The 25,728-nt window shown below is 37.1% G+C and overlaps 1 protein-coding gene across 2 annotated transcripts in view; it reads left to right on the top strand.

The window, feature by feature from the left end:
- acvr2aa (activin A receptor type 2Aa) overlaps positions 1-25,728 on the top strand; it is a 51,916-nt gene that overhangs the window by 13,638 nt on the left and 12,550 nt on the right. The window contains exons 2-4 of one of the 2 annotated variants that reach the window (XM_079617564.1): positions 8,918-9,128; positions 10,924-11,075; positions 19,567-19,721. In XM_079617564.1, the coding sequence (XP_079473690.1) occupies positions 8,918-9,128; positions 10,924-11,075; positions 19,567-19,721 (518 nt within the window). The remainder of the gene's footprint in view (positions 1-8,917; positions 9,129-10,923; positions 11,076-19,566; positions 19,722-25,728) is intronic. The other variant, XM_079617565.1, reaches the window with a different exon arrangement.

Here is a 25,728-nt window from a genome sequence, read left to right on the forward strand (position 1 = left end):
CTCAATAGTAGCACATAGCCTAAAATGCAGCTCAATTATGCAGCACGTTCTTTAAAGCACATTTATTGTTGTTCTGTTTATTTGAGATGGTTTATAGGCTAAGGTTCAGCATTTATTTACAAATTTGCATATTTATGTATGCATTATATTCAGCTTAGTTCTATAAAGGTTTGGTGGGCTGTTGAAAACTGGCTTAAAGTGGACACAGACTAATTCAGTGTTTAGAGTGGAAATCAGTTTTTTTAATATCTCAGTCAAATGATTATTTGAATGTGGTCAGAACAGCACCAATAAAATGTTTGGAATCAGATTACCTAGCTCACATTAGTAGATGGTTTACAGTTCAGATATTTCTAGAGATAGCAAAATTATTTGTTGTTTATTTGCTCTATTACAAACTGACCTCACACAAAAAATATCTGTAGCCATTTGAAATGAGATGCAACCACTCCATTTTAATCAATCCAAACAAAAATGATACATGTAGTGTGAGCAGTTGTTTTTTATTTAAATTAGATTGTATAATTTCAAGATTGAAAAAGCAAAAACAACATGGTCTGACTTTAGCTTTGTGAAATTATGCAACATAAAACAACTGCACAAAGCAAAAACAGCAGACGGACTGAATGAAAATGCAAATTTACTCTCTGACAGTTTGGTGGCGCTTATGGAACAACAGCAATATAATGTTTCTTAGGTTACCGCTGTACACAAAGCAGTAAACACTACCGCTGTAAACACTAATACGGATTTATACGAAGGGAGGAGAATAAATCAAATTCCATCAACTTTTCTAAAAGCAGGCAGTTCCCTTCAAAGATACAAATTTATAAACCCACAATTCAATATTTATATTTTTCTTCCAATATTTCAAGCTTCGCGCTGTGCCTGGTACAGTATTCTCTCTGTCTTCACAACCCTCTACAATGATGAGAGTAAATCCCTCACATATTCATGCTAGGTGACTAATGAATGTCTAATATAGCCAATGGCTAATCAATTGTTAGATTTCACTCGCAGTGTTTGAGTTAGAGGCTAAGTTTAGCACAGATATATTTTCACTCGCATTTATCTTGAACATTCTGACTGAGCGCTTAAGAGAGGTTTGCTCTGTCTTTAAAGCGCACTATTGCAATTTATCTCAATGGCAGCACATTTGACGCACCATAAACTGTAGTGTGAAGGCGCCCGACTCGCAGTCTCTTAGCCAAGAGCGCTCTGTGTTTCTCTCACACACATACAGAGAGAGAGAGAGAGTAAGAGAGTCTTACATGCAACGTAGAGTTGACGTGCTGCATAAATTATTTTCTTTGTTGTTTTTTTCCTGTCAAAATGTAATTCATTTGGAATTATTCAGTCTTTAAGAACAAGCAGAAGCTAACGCCATTTTCTACGGTAGTGGGCCGAACTAATGTGCAAGCGCTCAACTATTAGGCTAGCATCCCTGTTTTGATTTCAGCAAATCAGTTCGAGTGAATGCAGAAAATTAATATTGCTTGATTAATATTCATTAACCCAATTGTTGGTCACGCCTCCCTTTAAAGGCAGGGTAGTAGGTGATTTGTAGGTGTAGGTGAAACAGCAGACACCTTTTACAGTTCCTCCTTAACCAAAACAACGAGCTTATGCTGCGTTCACGCCATAACTACTGTAATTTGTAGAGATGGAAACCTGTGACGTTATACTTGGAGTGGTTCGTGACTCCAATTTATGTGTTTCAATGGCAACACTATCAAGACCGAAATGAATCTGTAGCAGTCAGGTGGTGCAGGTCGGTTCTCATTAAGTTGTTTATTTCATTATTATTGTAATGGTATGTCCTTTGAGGAATGAGGTAGTATAACACCGTCTGGGTAGGGCTCTGAAGAGAAGGTGGGATCTTATGCTTTCAAAGCTAGCTCGCTATTGCTAGAGATCGGCCGATAATCGGTTTACATGAATTCACTCAACGGGTTGATGATCAAGTGTTCCAACATGGCCATTGGCCACTGTATGTAACTTTAAACAAAATCCACTCGTTTAAAACTCCCTAAATACATAAACATATAGCCTACTTTATAACCTTATAAACATCTAAATAATTTGGGCTCTGTGGAAATTAATTATGATCTCAACAAGAGAAGCACAGATGTAATGCACAGATAAAAACAGCGCAGGTATTTCATAATCTATCTAGACCAACAAAACATTTATTAATAATTCTAATAACATCCCAGATGAGATAATGTTTTTTTTTCTTCCTTCTGGCAATGTTTGAGTATTCCAGCGAATGCATGGTTGCATGCATACGTAATGTATTTGTATTCCAGTGAATATTCCTGCCTGTTCCGTTCTTTTACTCTTTATATCAAACAACACATAGCCTAAACCTTTTAAAACTGTAGCTTAAAACGAATGCTTATATTTATGGGCAGTTGATAGACTCCCCTGTCATTTAATTATGTTCTCTATTTGACATTAATAATGTTCTCTAAAACATTAGCCTATACTTTGTAAATGTATTTTGCCTGTTGTTAACATTAATGCTATTATTTATTAAAAAGATGCAACTGGGATTATTAAAATACATTAAAGAAGTAATGTTTTTTATTCAGGCGGTTTAGAATGTTTTATTCTTTTTAACTTATTAAAAATCTTATTCTTTTTACATGTTAAATTTGGTGACCTGTTTGTTTAGCCTACCTGATCAATGTTTTTTTTTTTTTTAACAGTATAGTGAAAGTGCACTATATATTTTATTTGTTGCACTCTTTCAGACTCTATTGATGTATAATTGTTTTGTATGCAATGAGGGAGTGAAATTTCAGAAATTACAGTATTTATAAAGTGTTACATAAAATAGTTTATTAATTTCAGTGCTGTTATAATTGTCATAAACAGTAATAAAACAACAAATAAATATTGGTTCTATATATCGATTATCGGGCACATAATCATGCAAATAATTGGTATCGTGGAAGTTGTACAAATTCAATATCAGTCTATCTCTAGCTAGTGCTAGCCTCTCCGAAAATTGCCTACCCTGCCTTTAAACCTTTAAAAAATCTAGTAAACCCTTTACAGTTTGGAATGATGTAATTTACTCTATAATGACGGGGTATTTTAAGTTGAAAAAATGTAAGTGATCATGCCCGCTCCTCCATGTCATACAGTTAAGCGCGCTGTACTTCAGCGTCCACACTCCACATGAAAATTTGGATATGCGCTTAATAATAGCGCACATTTATCTAGGTTAACGTTAGAGTTATGTAAAATTGCTACTTGCATGTTTCAAATGATAAGCCATATTTGAGGTCGATGGATGAAAGAAGAATGTTTGGATTTCTTGCCCGATATACTGCAATGACCACAAGAACCCACCGTTAACGATTTGTCCCTCACGGACTACGTGACTTCGCCTCTTCCTGTGGAGTTTAAGCTGATTTATAAAAAAAAAAATTCTATAATATTTATATACTGTATATATTATATTATATTGCCATGGTGTGTGTAGACTGTAGAGGGTTGCTTCATTGTGACCCGTCTCTGGCACAAATTACTCATTTTCACACAAATGGCTTTTTGGGAAATTATTGCAATGCATTTTGTATACAAGTCCGTAGCAAACAGACGAAATAAAACAAAAAAAATGGCTGGTTGACGATCGTGTCTTTGGAGAAAAAACATCCAGTTTCAATCGATGGCCAGTCGTCAGATGCATCTCTAATTCATATAGCAATTGAAGCATTGACTTTTATTCTTTATACACCACAGCAATGGCAGTTGTTGTGAGGGTGGCCTCATGCCACCCTCCTCCACTGCTTGAGCCCCGTTTACTCTTGCCATGAAACTGCATCTTAAGTAATTGGATAGCTATCTGATTGCAATTCAATTGTCCTAGACCACATAAAAGCACTTCGGTGTGTTTACATGGACGATTTTATGTGTTTTAAACCAATGAATCTGATTACTCAACTCACTTTTTTAATGGCAAATGTAATGAGGCCCCTTGGTGTCTGATGCAGTACATTAGTACATCTAGTCGCTATGTGTCTTTTCCTGCACACAGGTATGGTAGTTGAGTACTGATGTCTGCACCGTTACTAAAGGAACTAGGCATGACTGAAAAATAAGCATTCAGATTCGGTGTGGAAATGCAAATATGTGGGCAGTCAGTCTTCTAGATCACATTTAGAAAAACAAATAGGCATTTGTTTTGTTGCAGTGGTAGTTTAAAATGGTTCATAATTCTATCTAATGGTCCATTGACCGACAGCTAAAAATGAAAATTTGATAGAAAAATAACGTACTTCGCTGTATCAAGTGTTTTGTTCTATTGAATTGATTAGAAAAGGTTTAAACCACCCCTTACAATCCAAATTAAATTTTCATCAGATTTGGCCATTTCATTCCGGTTGACGTGGTTCCGGTGACTTTTTTTATTCCAACTCTGCTACTTGTCTGATTACAAGCGGATTATTAGGGTCCATGTAAACCCTGTTAGTGTCTGATAGGAAAGTCGGTGTGCAGTCTCGCTCTCAGTGAGATTAATTTGTCACACTCACAGCACAACGTGGTTAAAACAGAAAAGTTGTTATGTGCAATACACATTCTGCACTTCTAGGTCACTTATCATATAATCAAATTTGTGACTTTGATCATGTGAACCTTGAATGGAAGAACAGCATCTGACCATCCATACAAAAGACATTATGCTCTTTGGATCTTCCCAAATCATTTTTCAGTTCAATTAAAAAAATGTATGGTGGTTATATAATAAATTTGTAATAAGGAAAAAACATTATTTGGTCACACTTCAGATTAGGGTCCAATTCTCACTAACTATTAACTATGACTTTTGCCTCAAACTCCTAATTACTGCTTATTAATAGCTAGTAAGGTAGTTGTTAAGTTTAAGGATTGGGCAGGATTAACACCGTGTCCTAACCAGACGTGATGCGATAAGACTCCAGCGACAAATAATTTGTCTGTCCACACTAGACGCGACGCCGACTGCGAGATGCGTCAAAATCAATCAAACCCACAGCCAATCAGAACAGCGTGTGGGCGGAGTCTCGTGGCAAGCACACAGCACCAGAGAGTAATCTTGACGGCACTCGCAAGAAAATGAATAATTAGGCTACATAATCAAATTCACAAATATTGCACCATTTAAACATTATTAAAAATACATAGGCTACCGAGTTACTAAAACAATCTTTGTCAAAGAATACACTTGTTTGTTCAGAGTTTGAACGTTCTTGTTTCCATTTGTTTCATTTCAAGATCTGAGGTGAATTATCCATTGTGCTTTTACAGCTACAAAGCTGGGAGCACTAAATTATATTCAAAGTCTCATTGCATGCTTTTAACATTAAATAAAGCACATAAACAGTACCTGAGATTATCATTGCCACACTTTGTGTTTGTTGTTCCAGCCGCGATGTCGCTGAAAAATAGAAACCGTTTCTAAAATAGAATCGTATCATGTCGCCATCGCAGCTGGTTAGGACAAAAACTCTGATTAACATGGAAAAGATACCTTTTATCGGGCGTCGCGGCGTGTGTAGTTAGGACACGCTGTAAGGATGTAGTATATGGTCATGTAGAATAAGGCATTAATATTTGCTTTATAAGTACAAATAAGCAGCTAGTTAATAGTGAGAACTGGACCATAAACTAAAGTGTTAAGCCATAAAAAATGCAAAATAGAAGCATGTTCAGTATTGGTCTCAGCCATTACATCCCTACAGCATATAGCTACATTACAAATGTTCATGAGTAAAAATGTACATGAATGCATTGGTATGTGTAACGTATACCGGTAGGCTAATCTCTATTTGTCCATGCTAAGAGTTTAAATATGTCAGAGATGGAAAATGCAAGCTTGAGAAGCACCAAACATGCCATCAACAGCCCACTTTTTCGACTAGTCAAAACCTTTCAAGTCGTTGCAGCTTGTTTTTAATGTACAGGCAAAGTGTTGGTCATCAAGTTTATTTTGTGCAGGAAACCACCAGAGATGATCCATTATTAACATTATGGGATGTGGTATTTTCACTCATACCGTTGGCTGGCATTCATTGGCCGTGTTCGGAGTGTTTTTAAGCTTCTTCCACCAGCTCCATATATTTACAGTGCACTCTGCCATTTTACCTCATGTAACCCTGCTGACTCAGAGGAGTCTGTGTATCCCAGCGTCTCATATTAAAAACCGAGAGCAGCTCAGCGGAGGGGCAAGGGCTGTTGTCAGGAAGAGCAGTCGTAGAATATAGGTCAAAGATTTATTGAGCCATCTAGCTACTTGTTAGTGGAGAGGGCAGGTGAGTAATTCCCTTATGTTTGCCACTTGTAATTAGTTTTTAATTTATTCTAGATGTTTCCTAACAGATGCTCAAGGCATTGGAGCAATTTGTGGTGCTCCTTTTTTCATTTAAGATGAGTAAATGTGATTCGTCCTCTGTTGATCATTGTGCGTCTTCTTCTCTGCCTTGGTGTGGATGTGACAGTAATTCCAGAAGATTTCCTCCTAATCCCAATAATGGTAACTTGTGTCTCTGGAACAAATCCTGAGGATTTATCCCCACTGAATGGCAATTAGCAGATTAATTCCCACCAGAAAAAAAATTGACTCCTATGTTTCCTTCAAAATATTGTTTTTGTAGTGTGATTAACTGTAACAATACCTATTTTTGGTATTGTTTATACAAATTATTATTGATTTTTATTATTAAAATGATTTTCATTCAAACAAAACCTGTTGCAGATATGTGTAACTACATTGGCATATGAACAAACAGTGAGCTTTATGTGATTTTGCATGTATTCACATAGATACGCTACTGTTCAAAATAATGTTTGAGGGGGGTACGATTTTTCTTGACCAAAAATATAGTAAAAAACAGTAATATTGTGAAATTGTATTACACTTTAAAATAAATGTTTTCTACATTTTAAAATATAATTTATTCTTGTGATGGCAATGCTGAATTTTAAGCATCAATACCTTCAGTCTCACATTTCACATGATCCTTTTGAAATCATTCTAATATGCTGATTTGGTGCTCAAGACTGTAAATCACAATATAGGTTTTAATGATATCAACATTTTTGTTACCACTGAAATTTCATAATTCACAAACAACTAATACTAAGTAAAAAAAAAACTCAAGCTCACTGAAGACAAGTAAAAAGTGATAAAGAAAGAAAGAAACTAATTACAAGCATATAGCCTAACATGCTTAGGAAAACAAACTACAATTGAACAGACACAAATGAAATAGACCTATCTGAAAAACTTCAAGCACTAGAAATAAGAAATAAACTGTATGAAGTAATCAAATGTATTTAAAAAAACACTGCATAGTCTTCACTGTGTAAATTAAATATACATTTATTCTTATTAAAGTTACAAAATGATTCAGTCAAGAGCAGTGAGAGTATTTTTTGTTGTTGTTGTTGTTTGATTAACATTAATAACGACAGCGGGTAAATTTGGATGCTGTCACTTTAAGACCGACTGCACGGATCCAATATACTTGTGCAATTTCTTAAGTGAACTCTTTACATTCACTTAAGACATAAATGGCTGTGTTTACTTCCAAAGACATAAGTAAGTATGTGTATTTAACCGTTCAAGTCCAATTAGTCGTCAAAAAGCATTTTGTTCAGTTCTCACGCGCTTTATGAGCAGCGACTTCATGTGCGCACGTCTCTTAGTCAGTGCTGAGAAACAGTGTCTGCGTGCTGCACAAAATTAGTGGTCTTTCGCTGCTAATTGAGCTTCAGTGGTTTAAAATCACCGTAATCCTTTAAAATGCAAGCAAACGATAAGCTTTCGTGACCGTGTAGCTCAGCAACGTCAGCGTAACAGAGATGGAGACGATAGTCGAAAACATCTACCGGTTGACAGGTTTCTACAGGTTAATCGTGTCTGCTGGTATACCGCCCTTCCCTACTTGTATGTAGTTGTGAAATGCACTTTACTTAATGATTTATTGTTTTTTCTGTAAGAAGTGGTATGTATTTTTGGAGCATACTAAAGTGCAGTTTGTGACAAAGTGCTGCCACTAAACCTGTGCTACCAATCCTCAAATACTTGGCCCAAAGCATAAACTGTTCCTTGTGGCACACTATGTGAACATCAGCTCAAGCCTAATGTCTGGATCACCAATGTTCCCATAGATGCAATATTGCCGCCAAACTAGTGCTTCTAACACCTGACTTTCTGCTCTATTCTATTCTGTTACGCTCCGTCTAAATGTTTTTGAGTGCAAGAAGAACGCATCTTATGTAAACGTCCTTGCACAACCTGCACGAGATCCCAAGTGTCTTTGATCAGGATTAGCCAGTAAAGAATTATATTCGAATCTCAATCCACTATTTGCTCTTTATTTTGTTCATGAAATCCTCTGGATTTTTGTCTTGTGTGTTAAGTGATGGTGATGACATGGGGTGTGTTTTGGATAATTTCTTAACACTCATCACATCACTTCTATATTCAAACACGATCTGAGTTGCGGTTGTTTTAGGAAAAAGTTGGGAAACCGCCCTCCGCCACATCCTGTTTCAAAGTGGCCCTTCTGTGTTCATCACACTCGCTACCGTACATTTGTTTTTGTTTTTTTGGTTAACCACGATGTTTTGCTTTAACACAGTGTTTTGCTTTCTTTTTTTTAACCATATGGTAACTCATAAGTAGCTTCTGAAAACAAAAGTCCCATCTGTGGATTTCACTTTTTTGGGTTATTTAAATGTGTCTAAATGTGTTAAACATGTCTGTCATCTTTAATTGATTTTCAGCTGCTAATCAGTTGGGGTTTGAGCTTTAAACTTGGGTTGTGGTTAAAGTCTTCTGAGAGATCAGTACAGCAGGTGTCTGTTTCCACTGCAGGCAGTCCATGTCTTAACCAGCTTCCCCTGTGGGTTTTTTTCCCAGGTGCCATTCTCGGCCGCTCCGAGACACAAGAGTGTGTCTTTTACAACTACAACCCCAGCTTGGAGAACCGAGGAAACCGCAGCGGTATTGAGTCTTGCGTGGGAGAAAAGGACAAGAGGCTTCATTGCTTCGCAACTTGGCGAAATGTGTCAGGATCAGTTGAAATAGTAAAGCAAGGCTGCTGGCTTGATGATGCCAACTGCTATGACAGGTAATAATCATTTTGAGCCAAATATAAATAAAAGAGACGATGACCTGTGCTGCAGTAAGTGAACCTTGAATGTTTATTCAGTGCTCGCTCTGAATGATTTGTTAAAATGATTCAAACTGATAACTCGGCAGTTTGTGAGGCTTCTTGACTGGTAGCCTCCGTCAGTATTAATCAGCATCATTGTAAGTGTCATGTTCAGTGCTAACTGTATTCATATGTCACAGCCTTCCCCTCCAAATAGCGATTGTTTTGATTTAACTTACAGAGGCGTGGTTAAACCCTCCAGCACTGGCCATCCGGTCAGCATTCATTTTTGCCTATATAGTTTCCAACACTGTAACTGTAGTAGAGATGTTTTTGCTCCTCACATGCAGTTTTTCACTTGTTTTGCATCAGCATTTGTACAATTATTGTCATTTTGTAAAAATATTGCAGTGTGAGGGGCACTACCATTCAAAATTTGGGGCTCAGTAAGATTTTTTTTTTTTTTAAAGAAACAATAATTTTATTATATAGCAAGGATGTATTACATTGTACAGGAACAGTAGACATTTCTAAAGTTACCAAAGATTTCTATTTAAAAATGCTGTTCTTTTTTACTTTTTATGTCAAAGAATCCAGATTTTTTTTTTTTTAAGCATTAAAGCAGCACAACTGTTTTTGACATTGGTTATAATAAGAATGCTTTCTGAAGTGACACTTGAAGACTGAACACTTTTGAACAGTAGTGTATACTTTTTTTCATTTTAAAGCATTGTTTAACTTAGTCTAAATTGCCCATGCTCAATGCTCTACACATTACAGAGAGAATATGCCACACATTCATTTAACCAAATACTTCCTTCTCAAGATTTCACAGTATTTCAGATAAAGTCTTGTGTAAACGTGTTTCCATGTTTAGGCTTGGTTGTGAACCTTGTAACCTCCGGCCATAAAAGGGGAGATATTAAAAACAGGTTTATCAATGCATCTGCCCCTATGCGACAGGTAGCACTGCTGGTAAATCAGGAAGTGCTTCTCCTAAAGTTTAACTAAGCTGTTTTGATAGCGTGCAAAGGAAGCAGCACTTCTCCTGTCCTAACATGCTGCTGAACCCGTTTACCTGCCTTGCTGGAAGGATTTATGTTTTTTTTGTTTTTTTTTTCATGCACATTGCTCTGCCATGTCAAGTCCTTAAGTAGCTGAGCAAGTATTGCGACTGCTTAATGGCGCGTGTGCGTCGCAAGACAGTAACCAAATCACTTTTCTGACTAAATGCCTCTGGAATGTCATCCATTCCCCTTTTATTTTTTTTCATTTGAACCTGTGTGTGTATCTTAAGGATTATTGGTATGCTGCTAAGCTTTGTTTATCTTCTTTAAGCCAACCTGAGAGCTCTGCTTTGATGAGGGCTGCCAGATTTTAAAAAGTATTTCTTTGGCTCAGACATTTTTCCGCCCATGTGCATTTATTCGTTTGTTTGCACTCTAACCCGAGCGAAATCCAAATAAACCTTGCAGCACGCATGTCTCAATAATCCCCAAATGTGATGCAATCTTTATTTTATTGCCAAACATTATGGAAAAAAAGTTCTGCCAGTCAATTTTTTTTTATAATCAAATGAATTACATAAAAACAATTATTTAATTAATTGTATGTAATCAGTATGTACTGTTGTGTGGTCCTTTGTGTTATTTGGTGAACGGATACAATTTTGAAAAAAAAAATTGTGTTCTAAACATTTCAGTATTTGAGTGGTTAAAAAAATTGAACATCAGTTGTGGACTGACCGCTCTGCTTGTTCTTTATCTTACAGCACCGAGTGTGTGGAGAAGAAGGAGGACCCAGATGTGTTCTTCTGCTGCTGTGAGGGCAACATGTGTAACGAGAAGTTCTTCTACAACCCCGACACGCAGCCAGTTCAGAGTAAGGCTCCCTTCAGCGACACAAACAGCAAAGTCTTTAAGGGTATTGGAAGTTCTTCAGTTATACCTCTTCCTTTGATGTAATTGTGCTGGCGTTTGATTCTGTCAGTGTGAAACTCTCCTTTCTGTCTTTGTCTCATCATAGCCTATATTCCCCCATTATCATCAAAATCATCAGATTACCTCAAAACACCTCTCAGGCGTTTTTCATGACTATTCATGTCAAAAGTCATAACAGGCTCGCTGTGTTTTTCGTATGCTTACAATCCTTTTTAGTTTTTTTCATGTTTCATATCCTGAATTATGAGGTGTTTGTGTAGCCATGTTTTAGCACCACAATCCAATGCATACCTGCCTTTAACAACTGTGTTTTTGTTGCGTTATAATGAACACTCTGATAGTCTGTACATCAGTGTTTTGTGCTTCATGTTATTTATGAACGTAAAAAATGTGCACATTCAGAAGACAACTTTGTGAATAGTATATACATGTAATATGTAAACATCCACTTTCTTTTTTTGCCAGAACATCATAACATATGATATAACTGTTATGATGTTTATATTAAATCAACTGGTTGTCTTGAAGGTGCTGTTTTTTTTAGTGTGCCTAATTTTATTTTCGACGTGTTCAAAGTGTTGTCAGTGGTGTGAATGTTCATTATTAGTTCCTGTTGTTAACATATGGTGCAACTGAAGATCTTTTCTGCATGCTTTTTTCCATGTATTTTTAATATCCTATGTCAATGTGTCTGTATGTAATATCCAGTAGCTGTGTTTACATGGACCCTAATAATCTGATTGTAGTCGGACTACTGGCACAAAAAAGTGTCATACATAACCAGTCTAACCACATCAATCGGAATGAATTGGCCAAATCCAATTGTTAGGGGTGGTTGAAACCTTTTTCTAATCCGATCGAGAGGATAGGTAAACACTTGATCGGATTGAATACCGAAACTGGAAAGTACTGCGCATGTGCAATGGCGTTGAAATGGCATAAAGACGCAAGGAACAAGCTGTTGATGTTGAATAGTGGCATAAGTGACTGTCGAGTCGTTCTTAAATTCTCCTTCCACTCATTGTGTGTGTAAGTGGAGCAGGACAACATCGAACCAGTCCTTGTTTAGGACTCTCATCCACAGATGCTTTGTTTTGGGTGCGGGAATGGGCGCTTTTGCTGCTTTTTTAATAAAAGCAACAAGCCACAACAGTTCATGTGCTCGTTGTCTCCTAATTAGGACCCGAAATCAAAGAAAAGAAGCAATTTAGGATAATATGCGCAAACGGTGGTAAACTATATATTCGTGCAGTGTGTGGATGCCAAATAAATCAATTCCGATTTGAAGCTTGTGACATATAAACGAGCACATCAACCCCATCACTTTATTTAGAGTTCATGTAAACACTACGTTCGGATTCATTCATCATAATTCAAAAGTTGTCCATGTAAACGTAGCTACTGACATTGTTGAGGTGCAGTTTCTGTGAGCTTTTTTGGGTTTGATAGTTTCTCGTGAGTTCGTAATTTTGCTTTTGCATAATTGCACAGTTCCAGTGGCCCTCATTTATGAAAAGTGCGTACACCAAATTTCCAGCGTACACCTGGCGTACACCCAAAACCACGGTGACTTTGCGATTTATCAATATGGACGTTGGCGTACGGCAAGCTCAAATCCTACGCCAGCTCAGGAGGTGGTGTACATGTACGCACGTTTTGAGTTAGTGCTGAAATGCGCAGAAAAACAATTCCTAACACCACAAAACGCACTGACAAACTAAAGATATGATATATTATGACCCACTGTAAAAAAACAACCACATAGAAATTATAAACTTCAGTGTTTATTTTTGTGAGTTAAGCCCGGCAGGTGCGCACGGACTGGGTTCAGTAATGAAAGGCTTTCAATGACCAAAAAATAATTCAGACTGACAAAATAATTGAAATGACATTCTTCTTCTAAATAACAATAAGCGTCATTAATAATCAAAATCATAATACTAATAAGAAAAATATTACAAATTGTCATGCAATTCACATCATCATCACTATTGTAGCTACACCCCATTACATGTGACGTCATGCGAAATTCAACGCTAATAGTTTCAAAACACGTGCTGTAAAATAATGCATTGTGATAGGTAATTTGCTCAACCAACCAGCGATTTAAACTGGATTTCCACCGGAGAAGTTTCTCCTCTTTGCCGTCTTCCGTGTGTCCATGGCGTAAAATGAGGGCGTGGGGGAGGCGGAGACGTGAATATATTGGGGCGTGTTAATCTAATGACGATCGTTTTCAGCCGCGGCATTTATCAAGGGCAGGTATTGCGTACACCTGAATTTCAAAGGTACGCACAGCTTCATAAATCAGACGGTGAGAGGAGGACATATACGCCCGTTTCGACGCAAGATTGATAAATGAGGGCCAGTGAATCCATTGTGCCCACCTTGTGAATGTAGAAAATGCAGTTTTAACATTTGATTTTTGAAATAATCTAATTGCAGAAGTGCTTTTAAGCTACATATATTAGGGACTTTTATAATGTTGGTTATGTTTATTCATTTGTTCAGATAATTCTCTATTTCTTTGATCAAAAGGAATGCTTTGATATGCTTACCAAGCCACCAAAACTCCACTGACAAAAGTGCTGCATGTGTTGGCTCTTATACACATCTGCATTTCTCGTGACTACTGCACAGCTTAATGGCTGTGGATTATTCCGCTTTTGAATGAAGAGCTTGTTGTCTGTCTCATATGTCACCTTATTGATGCAGCTCATCGGGCTTTTTCATTTTTCATAACCTTTGCTTTGCTTTAGTGGAGTTGAAGTTCTTTTAGAGCAGCAGGTTCCTCTGTAAAATCTCAATTGATCGTTGTGGTGTTGCGGGTACTGGAGGCTTTTATAAATGCAAGTGATTTTTGACATCAAAGAAAAAGACTTGCTTGTGTGAACAAGCTAAGACACATTAGATGGAGCTGGTACAGTAGCAAGAGATGAACATTCAATTCCTGGCTTAATTTTTATTTATTTTTTTAGAGGCAGAAAGATTTCATTGGTCTTGAATTGATCGATATCAATATTATTATTAATACTTATACCAGAAAACGTTTGGTATCGGTAAGATTTTTTTATGTTTTTGAAAGATGTTGTTTATTTGAAATACAGTAGCCTAATATTCGGAATTATTACAATTAAATTACAAAAACTTTATTTTCTATTTTAAAATGTAATTTGTTCCTTTTGTAGGCAATTTTGAATTTTCAGCATCATTACTCCTGTCAGGAACCACTGGAAATAACATGACCCAAGCACAGAGATTAGCAGTGAATGGTGATTTATTAACAATAGGGTGTAACAGCTGCACAGTCCAGAGACAGTCCACAACAGAGGTCTAGACAGGAGACTCGGGCACAGGATTGAGCAGCCCAGTAACCAGCAGTCAGTGCAGTCTCAGGCTGGGCAGGACAGGACTCAAACACACACAGACACACAACACAACAGGGGAGAAACAAGACAAGAACTAAACCTCTAAAACATTAGAGAAGTACAAGGCAGGGCAAATACTGTAGTTAAGTAACTGAAAAACTAGAAGAAAACTAACAACAAAACACTTAAGTAAATAACTAAAGTAAAACAAGTCAACAACAGGAGAAAGCTAGGTATCAGATAAGTGAAAACACAGGCTAAATAATAAATCAAAGAGAAAAGCAAAGTAACAGAAACTAACTCCTATAAATCTGAGAGACAGAACCAAACAAAAAATAGAATAGCTCAAGAAAACTAAAGAAGGCTAAATAAAGGGAAGTTAGTAGATGACCCCAAAGCAAAAACTGCAAGGATATAAGAAGCTACAGAGAGCGACACGATACTTGATAACCAATCCAGCAAAGATAAGCAGCAAGGATACAATATAAAGGGAGTGGAGCAAACGAGGACCAGGTGAACACTATTAGTGAAAGAGGACCAGACAAGGACTAACCGAGGAGCCATGGTAAGGGGAAACTAGGAGGCAAGACAAGGGGAGCGTATGGCCAACATAAACAAAGACAAAGCCATGTGCTCAGGCACAAAATAAACAAAGACAAAGCCATGTGCTCAGGCACAAAATAAACATGGAAACATTAAACAAAGATACAAAAGACGAAGCTGCCAGGGCAGAACCCTGACAACTCCAGTCTTCAGTGTCACATGATCCTTCAGTAATCATTCTAATATGCTGATTTGGTGCTCAAGAAACATTTCTTTTTCTATTTAAATGTTTGTTTGTTTTTTGGGACATAACATTTTTGTTCAGCAGGACTTAACAAATTCACACTTTTTTTGTCACATTAAATTAACTTTACTGTCACTTTTGATCCATTTAATGCATTGTTGCCGAATAGAAGTATTTTCAAAAGCATTCTTTTGAATGGTAGTGTATATAATAAACAAGTTTGGCTGATGTAAAGTTGATTAAACTTTCTGTCGATATGTTGTTGTGCATAAAGTGTTACAACTACATGTCAACACAGGTGTTAGTTAATTACAGAGAATACTGTGATGTGTGCTTTAGGTTTGTGAGAATTACATCAGTCTAATTGCCTAGCTATTGATCATTTCAAAATGTGTTGTTAAAGATACACATTAACAACAGTTGTGTTTGTTTTTTTGTAAAAGAAAAGAAAAGCAACTTCATATGCTACAAAAATAGTACTTGTTACTGTTTAGCATAGACCAAATTGTAAGGCTAAAACAGCTGTGTTGTGGGACGTAATGCGTGTTTGGGAAGTTGGCAACAGAGTGACCTATAATGTGCACAAATACAATCACAATCAATTTGACAGCATCACATTGGAACACAAACTGGTGCTAAATACAACTTGAAATATTGTTATATTAAGTCCTTTGGAAATGTATGAAATAAATAGCACTACTTTAATTTTACATGGTAACTTGACTAAGCTTAACATTACAGAGTTTGAGCCTGTGTAGCTCTTCATCCTCTGCAGTAGATCCACAAAAATACATGAATTGAACAACCTAAACAACCATTATTGAGTGATTCTGTAATAAAGACATCAGAGCTTTCGTTGCACCAGTTTGCGCTGCTGTCTTTGGGCTTTTAACAGCATAACGTGCTCTCAGAGATGACCGTGTCTTTTAGATTACCGGGGCTGATCTGGTCGCTTTATCTCTTCTGAGTAAACACTGACATCAACATCCTCTTAACTAAATGAGGGATGGAGGGATGGAGGCATGTCAGCGAGCCACTGCTCTCAGCTCCCTGCAGGAGGGCTGTTGTACGTTTCAGCAATCGTGATTTATCATCTACCCGCGGCCGCTGTAAAAGATTCCCGATTTAGTTGCATACAGCACTGGTTGAGATCCGCCTGATGAGTTTTGACACAACAACTGTCTGTATCAGTGCAAATGTGGTGGGTAGAAGAGTCTTTAGTACTTCAGTAGCAGAGGAGGTGGGTTGGGGGGGTCTCACTCATGCTTATGTAATGGGTCTATTTCCAGCACTGACTCACTCCATATGGAATGATCTTGATATGAAATGCAAAAACCCACAAGGACGTGGAGAGTTGCACAAAGCACACTGGAGTTTCTCAGAACTCGCTTTCTGCGAGCATGGAGCTGTGTGCTTTTCATGACCTTGTGACTGGGTACTTTTTTGCCCCGCGGCTGCATGTGGCCATTCTGCCCGCTGAGTGGGGGAAGGGTGAAGTAGGGTCGGATGAGAGTGGGTTCGTTGGGGGTGGATGTGTTTTTTCCTCCGCTCGTGGATTAATCTAGAGTCCTTAACCCACTTCCAAGTCCATAGCTGGCACGAGAGGGAAGAAATGGCATCACGAATGGGATCTCTGCTGGACCAAAGCTAATACAGGTTCAGCCGAAGTTCGACCGGGTGGGTTGCGCACATGGTCCCGCAGTCAACCCAGGCGAATGGGAAATGCTCTGCCATAACACAAGGGTGAGGGATCACTGCATCTCTGGCGAACAGCCACGGACCAGTCCGATCTCTGGCACTAGATGCAGAGAAACCAAAGACCACCGTGTGCTCTAAGTACACACTCTATTCTCCCTCAAGCGCACACTCGTGATGTGCATTTGCATAGACGCATGTGCATTGGAAATAAAACTGTTTGCACAAGGCAGGATCTGTCAGTAGCCTTCAGGGAATCAAACCAACCTTGAATTACAAGGCTGGCGTGTAAGAATTGTAATTAGCAAGTTCAAAAGGTGCGGGACTTAAGATAAGTATGCAGTGAGAGATTCTCAACGCACACTGTGAATCTCGCTAATGCAACGTATAGAAGGTGTATGTTAGACTTCACAGCTGTCTTCTTGTGTTCGTGTGCTGTTCCTCTTGAGGGAATTAGAATCTGAGATTCTGCTTAGTAATGCTGATATCATCCCTTTTCACATTCATATCTCTTATTAAACCAATAATAATGAAGTGTGGTATTCAGCTGTTTCCAAAGAGCATATATGTTTTAAAAAGGAGGAAAATGCAGATTTTTTTTGTTTATTTTATTTACTTATTTCATTTTTATTATTATTTATTTATTTGTATTTATCTATTTTATTTTAGGCCTTTCAGCGGAGCAGTTCACTCAATAAACCCGTTAATTTGATGATGATAATAATAGCTTAGAATGTGGACTCTCTATATGCATACATGAGCAAATACACTAAGCAAATGGTAACTAAGGATGCTCTGATCGATCGGCCGCAGATCGGTATCGGTTGATAATCACGTTCTATGATTTGATCGGGAGTCACTAAAATAGGACGATCCCACCAACTGATTGGAAATTGGTGACATTAGCGGCACAGTTATTACGCGGTCTCAAGAAACAATGCATTTTTAAGCCTTTTGATTTAAGAAGTGATTTGACACCGCTCGCACGCAGTAGGCAGAAACAGTGCTCATCTGATATGTTCGCGCGCTGTCTGAGAGACTGGTTCTGAGCGCACACACCTGGAACGTACGCACATAAAGCTGCTGCTCATACAGCATATGACGATATGAGTACTTATCTTACTGGGCTTGAACAGTCAAATACACACACTTGTGTGTCAAAATACCAGAGTATCTTCGTAAACGTAAACAGTGCATTCGGTGTTAAAGTGAAAGCGGGCTAATAAAGCTGCTGCCGTCTTTGCCATTCATGTAAATCAAACAGTCTTTCATTGCTCTTAACTAAATCACTTTTGTGAAGATTATGCAAAGTTTTTGTACATGTTGTATTTCTCATGCTTGAAGTTTAGCACTCGAGTGTTGATGGTGAGCAACAATTCAGTACATCTTGCATATGTTTTGGATATAAAGAGGAATAGACTCTCTCCCCAAAATGCTCAAATTTATAAAGAGAATCCTGCCTTACCTACTTAAGTAGGACTTAAGAAGAAATGACTCAAATACTCAGCAATTGCTGAATAATATTCCTGATAATTTTTGTATCAGACTACTCATTTTGTTAATTTAGGAGTTTGCAGTGTTTCTATTTGTTTTTGTCCTCAGTCACATATTGAGCAATGTTTAATTACACCTTATGGGTTGTAATTATGTTCAGTTTGACATGAAGTCTTGTAGGCTATATAATAAGCCAGAGTATCCTCATATGGATAGAGTTTTGCATAAGCCCTGTTTTTAATGGCCTATTAAAATGCTCATTGTAAAATTAATATTTGTTGTGCTTATTTATTTTTATTCTCAATTAATAGAACAATCTATAGCATTGCTGTAAATAATGTCTGTGGTATTACTTATTTGGAAAAAACAATGACATTCAGCAGAGAGCTTAATTATTACTTATATAAAGCTTGAATGATCGGGATCTGTATCGGTCGATCGTGATGACAACACCGTATCGGCTACACAAATCCTGATCGGAGCATCTCTAGTGGTCACACTTTTATTTTACAGTGTCCTTGTTACATGTAGTTACTATAGTAAATAGCTGTCATTTTTGCATAACCCACTGCATCTAGCCCTAAACTAAACATAATCCTAACCCCATAGTAAGTATATGTTGTTAGTTAAAATGACTCAGTAATTCAATGTTTAATTACACTGTAACAAGGTCACCTTAAAATAAAGTGTAACTGTATTTGTATGGAAGGAGGCTTTTACACGAGCACATTGAATCAAACACAGGGGTCTTGAGAATTTTTAATGTTTCATATTTTTGTAATTTTGTGATTGATTCGTAAGTCACAATGGCAAAAACGTCTGCTAAAGGACTCAATGTAAATGGAGCTCATGACAGAATGTGTGAATTATAGTAATTTCCTAGTTAGTAATATTTTGGTCACAGAAGATTACACTATTGTTCAAAAGTTTGTGGTCAGTAAGGTCTTTTTTTTTATGTATACATATATATAAAATATAATAAAATAGAAAATAGAATAGCATAAGAGACTTCTTTGAAAAACATTGTTTTTTAAATTACAGACCCCAAACTTTTAAATGGTAGAGAACATTAAAAGTACATAAAAAGTATTGATTGGTACTGATTTCTCTCATTCTTTTTATCTCCCCAGCAACATCCAACCCCTTCACCCAAAAGCCACCACTGTTCAGCACCCTCCTGTACTCCATCGTGCCCATCATGGGCATCGCTGCCATTGTCCTGCTCTCCTTCTGGATGTATCGGCATCACAAGCTGGCGTATCCACCTGTCCTGGTGCCTACCCAGGTAACCTGATACTTTTCGTATATAATGCATGTATTTTGATTAACTTTTAGTAAAATGAGAGCGTGAGTGCATGCGTGCGTGTGTGTGTGCTAATGTAAATGTATCACATGCAACAAAATGTTGTAAAATCCATCTGCTCTTATCAGTGAAGCTCTTGAGTTTCGGTGTATCAGGACATCTTCATATCACTAGAAACTGTGCTTTGGGGAGCTGTTATTTCCCCTGGGCAGAACTTCCTGTTGACGTGAATGACAGTGAATTCAGGGATCTAATGTGCTCAATGTCACACTAGCTCAAGCTCAAACACACTGTCAGCTAAAATCAAGCGAGATCTGTCAGGACACTGTTGTGTTTCGATGCCCTCTTCTCTTACAATAAACAAAAGATAACAAAAATGACATAACACAAGACACGAGCAATCAGGTGACCTTTACCCCCTGTGTGTGACTAGTGTTAAGATTCACATCTACTTCTGAACTACACAATAGAGCTTTATAGATTCAGCCAGTGAAGTGAAAATCTGAACTACTCTGAGCCAGTAGGAAAAAATCCTCACTGTTGAACATTGTAGGACATCTTTGGCAGGTCAGAATAGATGCATTTACAAGCGTGTGCTGGGATGATATATGGGACCGCATGGTAGCACAAAGGGTTACCTTTGAGTCAGGTGAGCATTTGGAATTTCCCGATTGAGTTTCAGTGTTATGTAGGTCAGATCTGACAGATAAACAATCCCTACAGCACTGCTGATATCAAATATCATAGTCAGCCCAAACTTGTTTTTGATTTGTTGGAAGCTTTATTAGTTCTTAATGCAGCAGGCAGAAGTCTTCGGGGACTATTACAACACTTAGTCAATTTAAAACTGTGTGTGCAACTTCCACAATTGTATATTCTTACCGTAACCTTTCTGTAACTACTAAAATAGTTGCAATTTAATTCTTAATTGGATTGTGAAAAGCAGTCTGTATATGACAGGTGGTTGGGAACGTGTTTGAAAATAAGGCTTGGTGATGTCAGCTGAAAAAGAAAATTTCTTAAATAAATAACATTTATTTCAGATTTATTTATTTACTCTCCCGTTTAAAGGTTTTGGGTCAGTCATATGTTGTTGTTTTTTAAAGAAAGGACACATTAAACATTTTACATTTGGTACAAAGGATTTCTATTTTAAATAAATGCTGTTCTTTTAAATGTTCTATTCATCAACAAAACCTGAAAATACCGAGCATATTAGAATGATTTCTGAAGGATCATGTGATACTGAGGAATAGTTGCTGAAAATTCAACTTTGCCATCATAACTCATAATAAAGTTTTGATCAAACAAATGAATAAATTACATTTTAAATGAAATAAAATTCAGGTATTTTATTTTGAAATATTATTTTACAATATTTAAATGATAATTTATGTTTGATGAAATAAATGCAGCCTTTGTGAGTAAATGCATCTTACTCCACATTTTTGAATGGTAGGTTATTAACTTACTTTTTGTTTTGATCGATCATTTCCTCCAGAACAAGCTGTCACTCTACTGCGTCACAAACGTTGGGAGATTGCCAGAAATTATTTTGTAATGGAAAGTTTGACATTTCGCAAAATGCCACAAAGAAATCTGCTTGTTTTGAATTGCTTAAAAATGTAATTTCTTTGAAAATCTGTTTCATTGAATTTCGCATTTTAGTGCAGAAAATTCTCTTTATTCTTCAGTGATGAAACCATTACCTTCAAAAGTTTGCTCAGTTTCTGTTGATGGATAACTTTGTGCTTTATTTTGATATTGATACATTATATTGCTGCTACAACCTCCCTTTCTAGTTGGGATGCACCGATTCGAATTTTTGCTGCCGATACTGATATCCGTCTACCTTTTTTTTTGTCATCTTGATCAGCCGATACTGATCTTGATATTTATTTTACAGTGAACATTTTAATAGGCCTTTACAAACCGAGCTTACGCAAAACACTATCCATATTAGGATACTTTGGCTTATTAAAAAGCCTACAAGACTTTAAAACTGAACAATTGCAGGCTGTCAGTCAGTGCTGTTACGTTGTTACGCCAGTAGGTGGTGCCAAGGGACTGTCTCCATGAGTGAGTCATTAAACCGTTTATTCAACTAATACACTTAAAATTGCTGATTGATTTTTTCACGAAAGACTTGACCTGAAGATTGACTGACGCAGGTAATCATACACACTCAGTTTCTTTTTCCTTTTACATCAAATTGGGGTCGGGTTGTAGTAACTACCGATCGAGTCATAGAACGTGATTATCTGCCAATCAGAATCTGCAGCCGATCGATCGGGGCATCCCTCCTTTTTACACGAAGCTTTGAGCTTAATCTTTACAATGTTTTAAATATGTGAATATAAGTAACACAAGATTTTTGACTTTGACTATATGTTTGGTTAAAGACTACTCTCTTGTCTCCCTGTAACTTGGTCAGTTCATTCACTTACTGATATTATCTCTAAAAAAACATCTACTCTGAAACTCCTAAATGCACTGTAAATCTTTAAATTAAAATGGGTCCATCTTTAAATTTGTATGGTAGCCTGATGGTGGTTGCTGTATGTATTTACATGGGATGTAATGCATGCTGTATGCATCAACACAAATGAGAATCATTTTATGATGCCCTTATCAGTTGTTGTCATCAACATTGTTTTGAATAGCTCTGATTGAAACATTCCTCCATCAATTCTCAGGCCATTTTAAAGCATGTAGTTAAAAATAATGTCTTCGTTTGAAACATTTGGCCCCCAGCCTCCACTTTAGAGTCTTGTACCATTTAAAAGGCAGAGAGACGCTTATTTAACAGTTTTCTTACAAGGGCCCAAGACCCAACATGCCCCTCAAGAGAGAGAGCACTGTGTGCTTTAACCGCATTAAGTGCTTGGCTTCATGGTGAGGAAGGGAATTTCTTGTTTCAGGAAAGAACGGAGATTCAGGCAACTGCATTTTGCAGTGTTTAGGGCCATGAGGTCAGCTCCTGCATTCATGTGCAACTCATTGCCTTGGTTACATTTCTTTATATTCAGGTTTTAGCTCTTGTGCATTACAAATTACAATGCTCAGTTCTACAAACTTATGTTGGTGTTGTTTATGGCAATACATCATATTTTATGATTCCACTTCTGTCTTCATCTAAACCGCCATTTATATATTTCTTCGCAGCTTTTTAAAAATTATTATTTGGTATGGATAGGGAGGATGTGCTTTCTGTTGCATAATGGCTCTGAAAACACCATATTCTCTATGATTTTCTATTTAAGCTTCAAAAAAAACTCCTGCACAAAAATGTGTGCTAAGTGTTGGTTGTTTTGAGAAGAGTATGGTACAGTATTAAGTCTCTGAATGAGAATGCAGGGAGATCTGTTGTACTCCCTGAACAACGATTCATGCCCCATTTTCTTTAAACTATATATTTGGTGGTTTCTTTTTTGAGATTCTGAAACTTTCCTAGCTTTAGTCTCTCAGTATCTCAGTCTGGCAGTTGCTGTAACATGCAGATTTGGCCTCAGGTGCGAGCAGCAACTGTTGAGTGGTGTCCTTGGGGCAGAAGGCTCATTCTTTCCAGTTATATTCACTTACATAAAGTTAAAATTGCACACAAGCCAGAAATTCTTCTACATAAGGCAAGATTTTTACTACTTAATATCTACTTGAGGCCCACGCCTGAACCAGTATATTCCTTTTTCATCTTAAAGATGAAATATGTGCTTTTTTTCAGCACAAGCTGCACCAAACTGAATTGCAGAAATACAAAATCCCGGATTGTCCCATCCCAAACATAAGACATTGATTCAGTCAGTGTTGCTATGTTGGCCCGTTTTCGGTCAAGTCAACCTCTGAATGGTTTACTTTTAGTTTCTGCACATTAATGTAGCAAAAGAAAGTAGAAGTATTAAAAAAAAAAAAAAAACTACTTTTTTAGATTTTAGACTATAATAAAATCCTTTGTTCCTATCTTTTGGCTTGACATAAATCTTAAATATTTTAGACAGACAAAATTGGGTTAACCTGTAGAAATATATTGTGTTGGCCAGCAAGTAAGAGTTCTTACTGAAATCGTAAAAGAGATTTGCTCGTTCTTCCAGAAACCATGAAATTCCCCATCTCGTCTTTCCATCTCATATACGTTAAACTAAAACTAACGCTTGATTTCCTCTTTCCTTCCTCAACTAGCACGCCTTTCATATAATGATAGAGGTAAGAGAAGCCTGATTCATTCATCTTTTTTTTTTTCAAGATTATGTTGGAACCTCATTTTAAACCTTTTTTTCATTGCTATCAAAAGCACCCCTTTGTTTTCGTTAGCACATTTTCCTATAATATCCCACTGGTTTTATTTTGCGTTTATCCCTGCACATTGCCTCATCAATCTGTGATGTTCTGAATTTCAGTGCACGGATAACAAAAACGAAATCCCCTCTGATTTAAGGGATTCAGGCAGAGATCCCTTGATTTAGGTGCATGGTAAAACGGCAATACTGAGATTGATGAATGCACGTCTCCAAGCATGCAGCAAATGTATGCAAAGATGAATGTTATGAATGTGGGAATGGGGAACAGCTTAAAGTGTTTGTATTGTACTTAAAGGGATAGTTCACTTTAAAATTAAAATTCTGTCATCATTTACTCACCCTCAAGTTGTTTCAAACCTGTATTAATTTATTTCTTCTGCTGAACACAAAGAAAGATATTTTGAAGAATGTCAGTAACCAAACAGTAGTCTGTACCCATTGACTTCCATAGTAGGAAAAAAAAATACTATGGAAGTCAATGGGTACAGACTACTGTTTGGTTACTGACATTCTTCAAAATATCTTTCTTTGTGTTCAGCAGAAGAAATAAATTAATACAGGTTTGAAACAACTTGAGGGTGAATAAATGATGACAGAATTAATTTAATTTTAAAGTGAACTATCCCTTTAACATATGAAACATTTGCAGTCATATTGAAAGATTCATAGCAAACTGTCATATTGCATCAGCGTCACTCCTTGGACATTCTCTCTTTTAGCACACAAATTGCACATGAAAAATCTGTGGTTTGATCAGTTTAATGGATATGAAGCTGTGGGCCTGTGCAACACTCGTTTGCCAATCTGTGTGGTAGTTTTTGCCAGAGAGGCAAAACTCTTAAAAACTGGAATGAACCAAGATTATTCCCTAATGAGTCCTGAGCTTTATTTACATTTGTGTGAATGTGCTTCATGACAGATGTTCGTCCATGAGCTAAATAAATCCTAAACGGTAAACTATTAAAAATGCCTTGCTAGTTTTATAAGGGTCGTGTTATGTAAAACTGGATTTCCCCCCCCCCCCCCCCTCTCAGCAAGAAATGCAGCAGTATAGTGATTATATTGATTATATTGATTATATTGTGTTTTTCCAGCAATCATGTTCAATGTCACCCTAACGGCAAAAGCAGTCTGTTTTATTCCTAGGGCCAGAAAGTTTAAAATGTAATGGAAAAACTGAATTATGACCTGAATATTTAACTTTTGGTCCAGGAAACCTTGATTAACATTATAAGTGGACTTCAGGGGGGGGAATAAAATACTGCAAAAGTATAAGATATTGCCCTTTTAAAACTTTTTAATCACTTTGTATTCCCAGAGGGTGCTTGAACAGTAATGTTGGGCAGTCCAAGAACGTTGCTCAATTGCTGCACAGATTTAGTCCATTCTGATGATTTATTACAAAACATCACATTGATGCTTTTATCCATCCTTGTTTCAGAACTGATAAGATGCACTCTGGCACTTAGATGTCTATTTAGTTCTGTAAGGATTTTGCATTACATTGAATACGGTATGTGCTGCCTACGCTTCCATTTGTTATAGCAAACCGCTGTGTATTGCTTTGGTCTTAATGTGTCTTCCAAATGAACAACTGTATAATTTATACAAGTAATTCACAAGAGATCAAAAAAAGCCCCCCAAATGCACTTGCTTTCTTCAAAAAGTTTAGTCTTGGTAAACCGTCATGGACC

Source organism: Phoxinus phoxinus, assembly GCF_949152265.1.
Source record: "Phoxinus phoxinus genome assembly, chromosome: 7".
Lineage (NCBI taxonomy): Eukaryota > Metazoa > Chordata > Actinopteri > Cypriniformes > Leuciscidae > Phoxinus > Phoxinus phoxinus.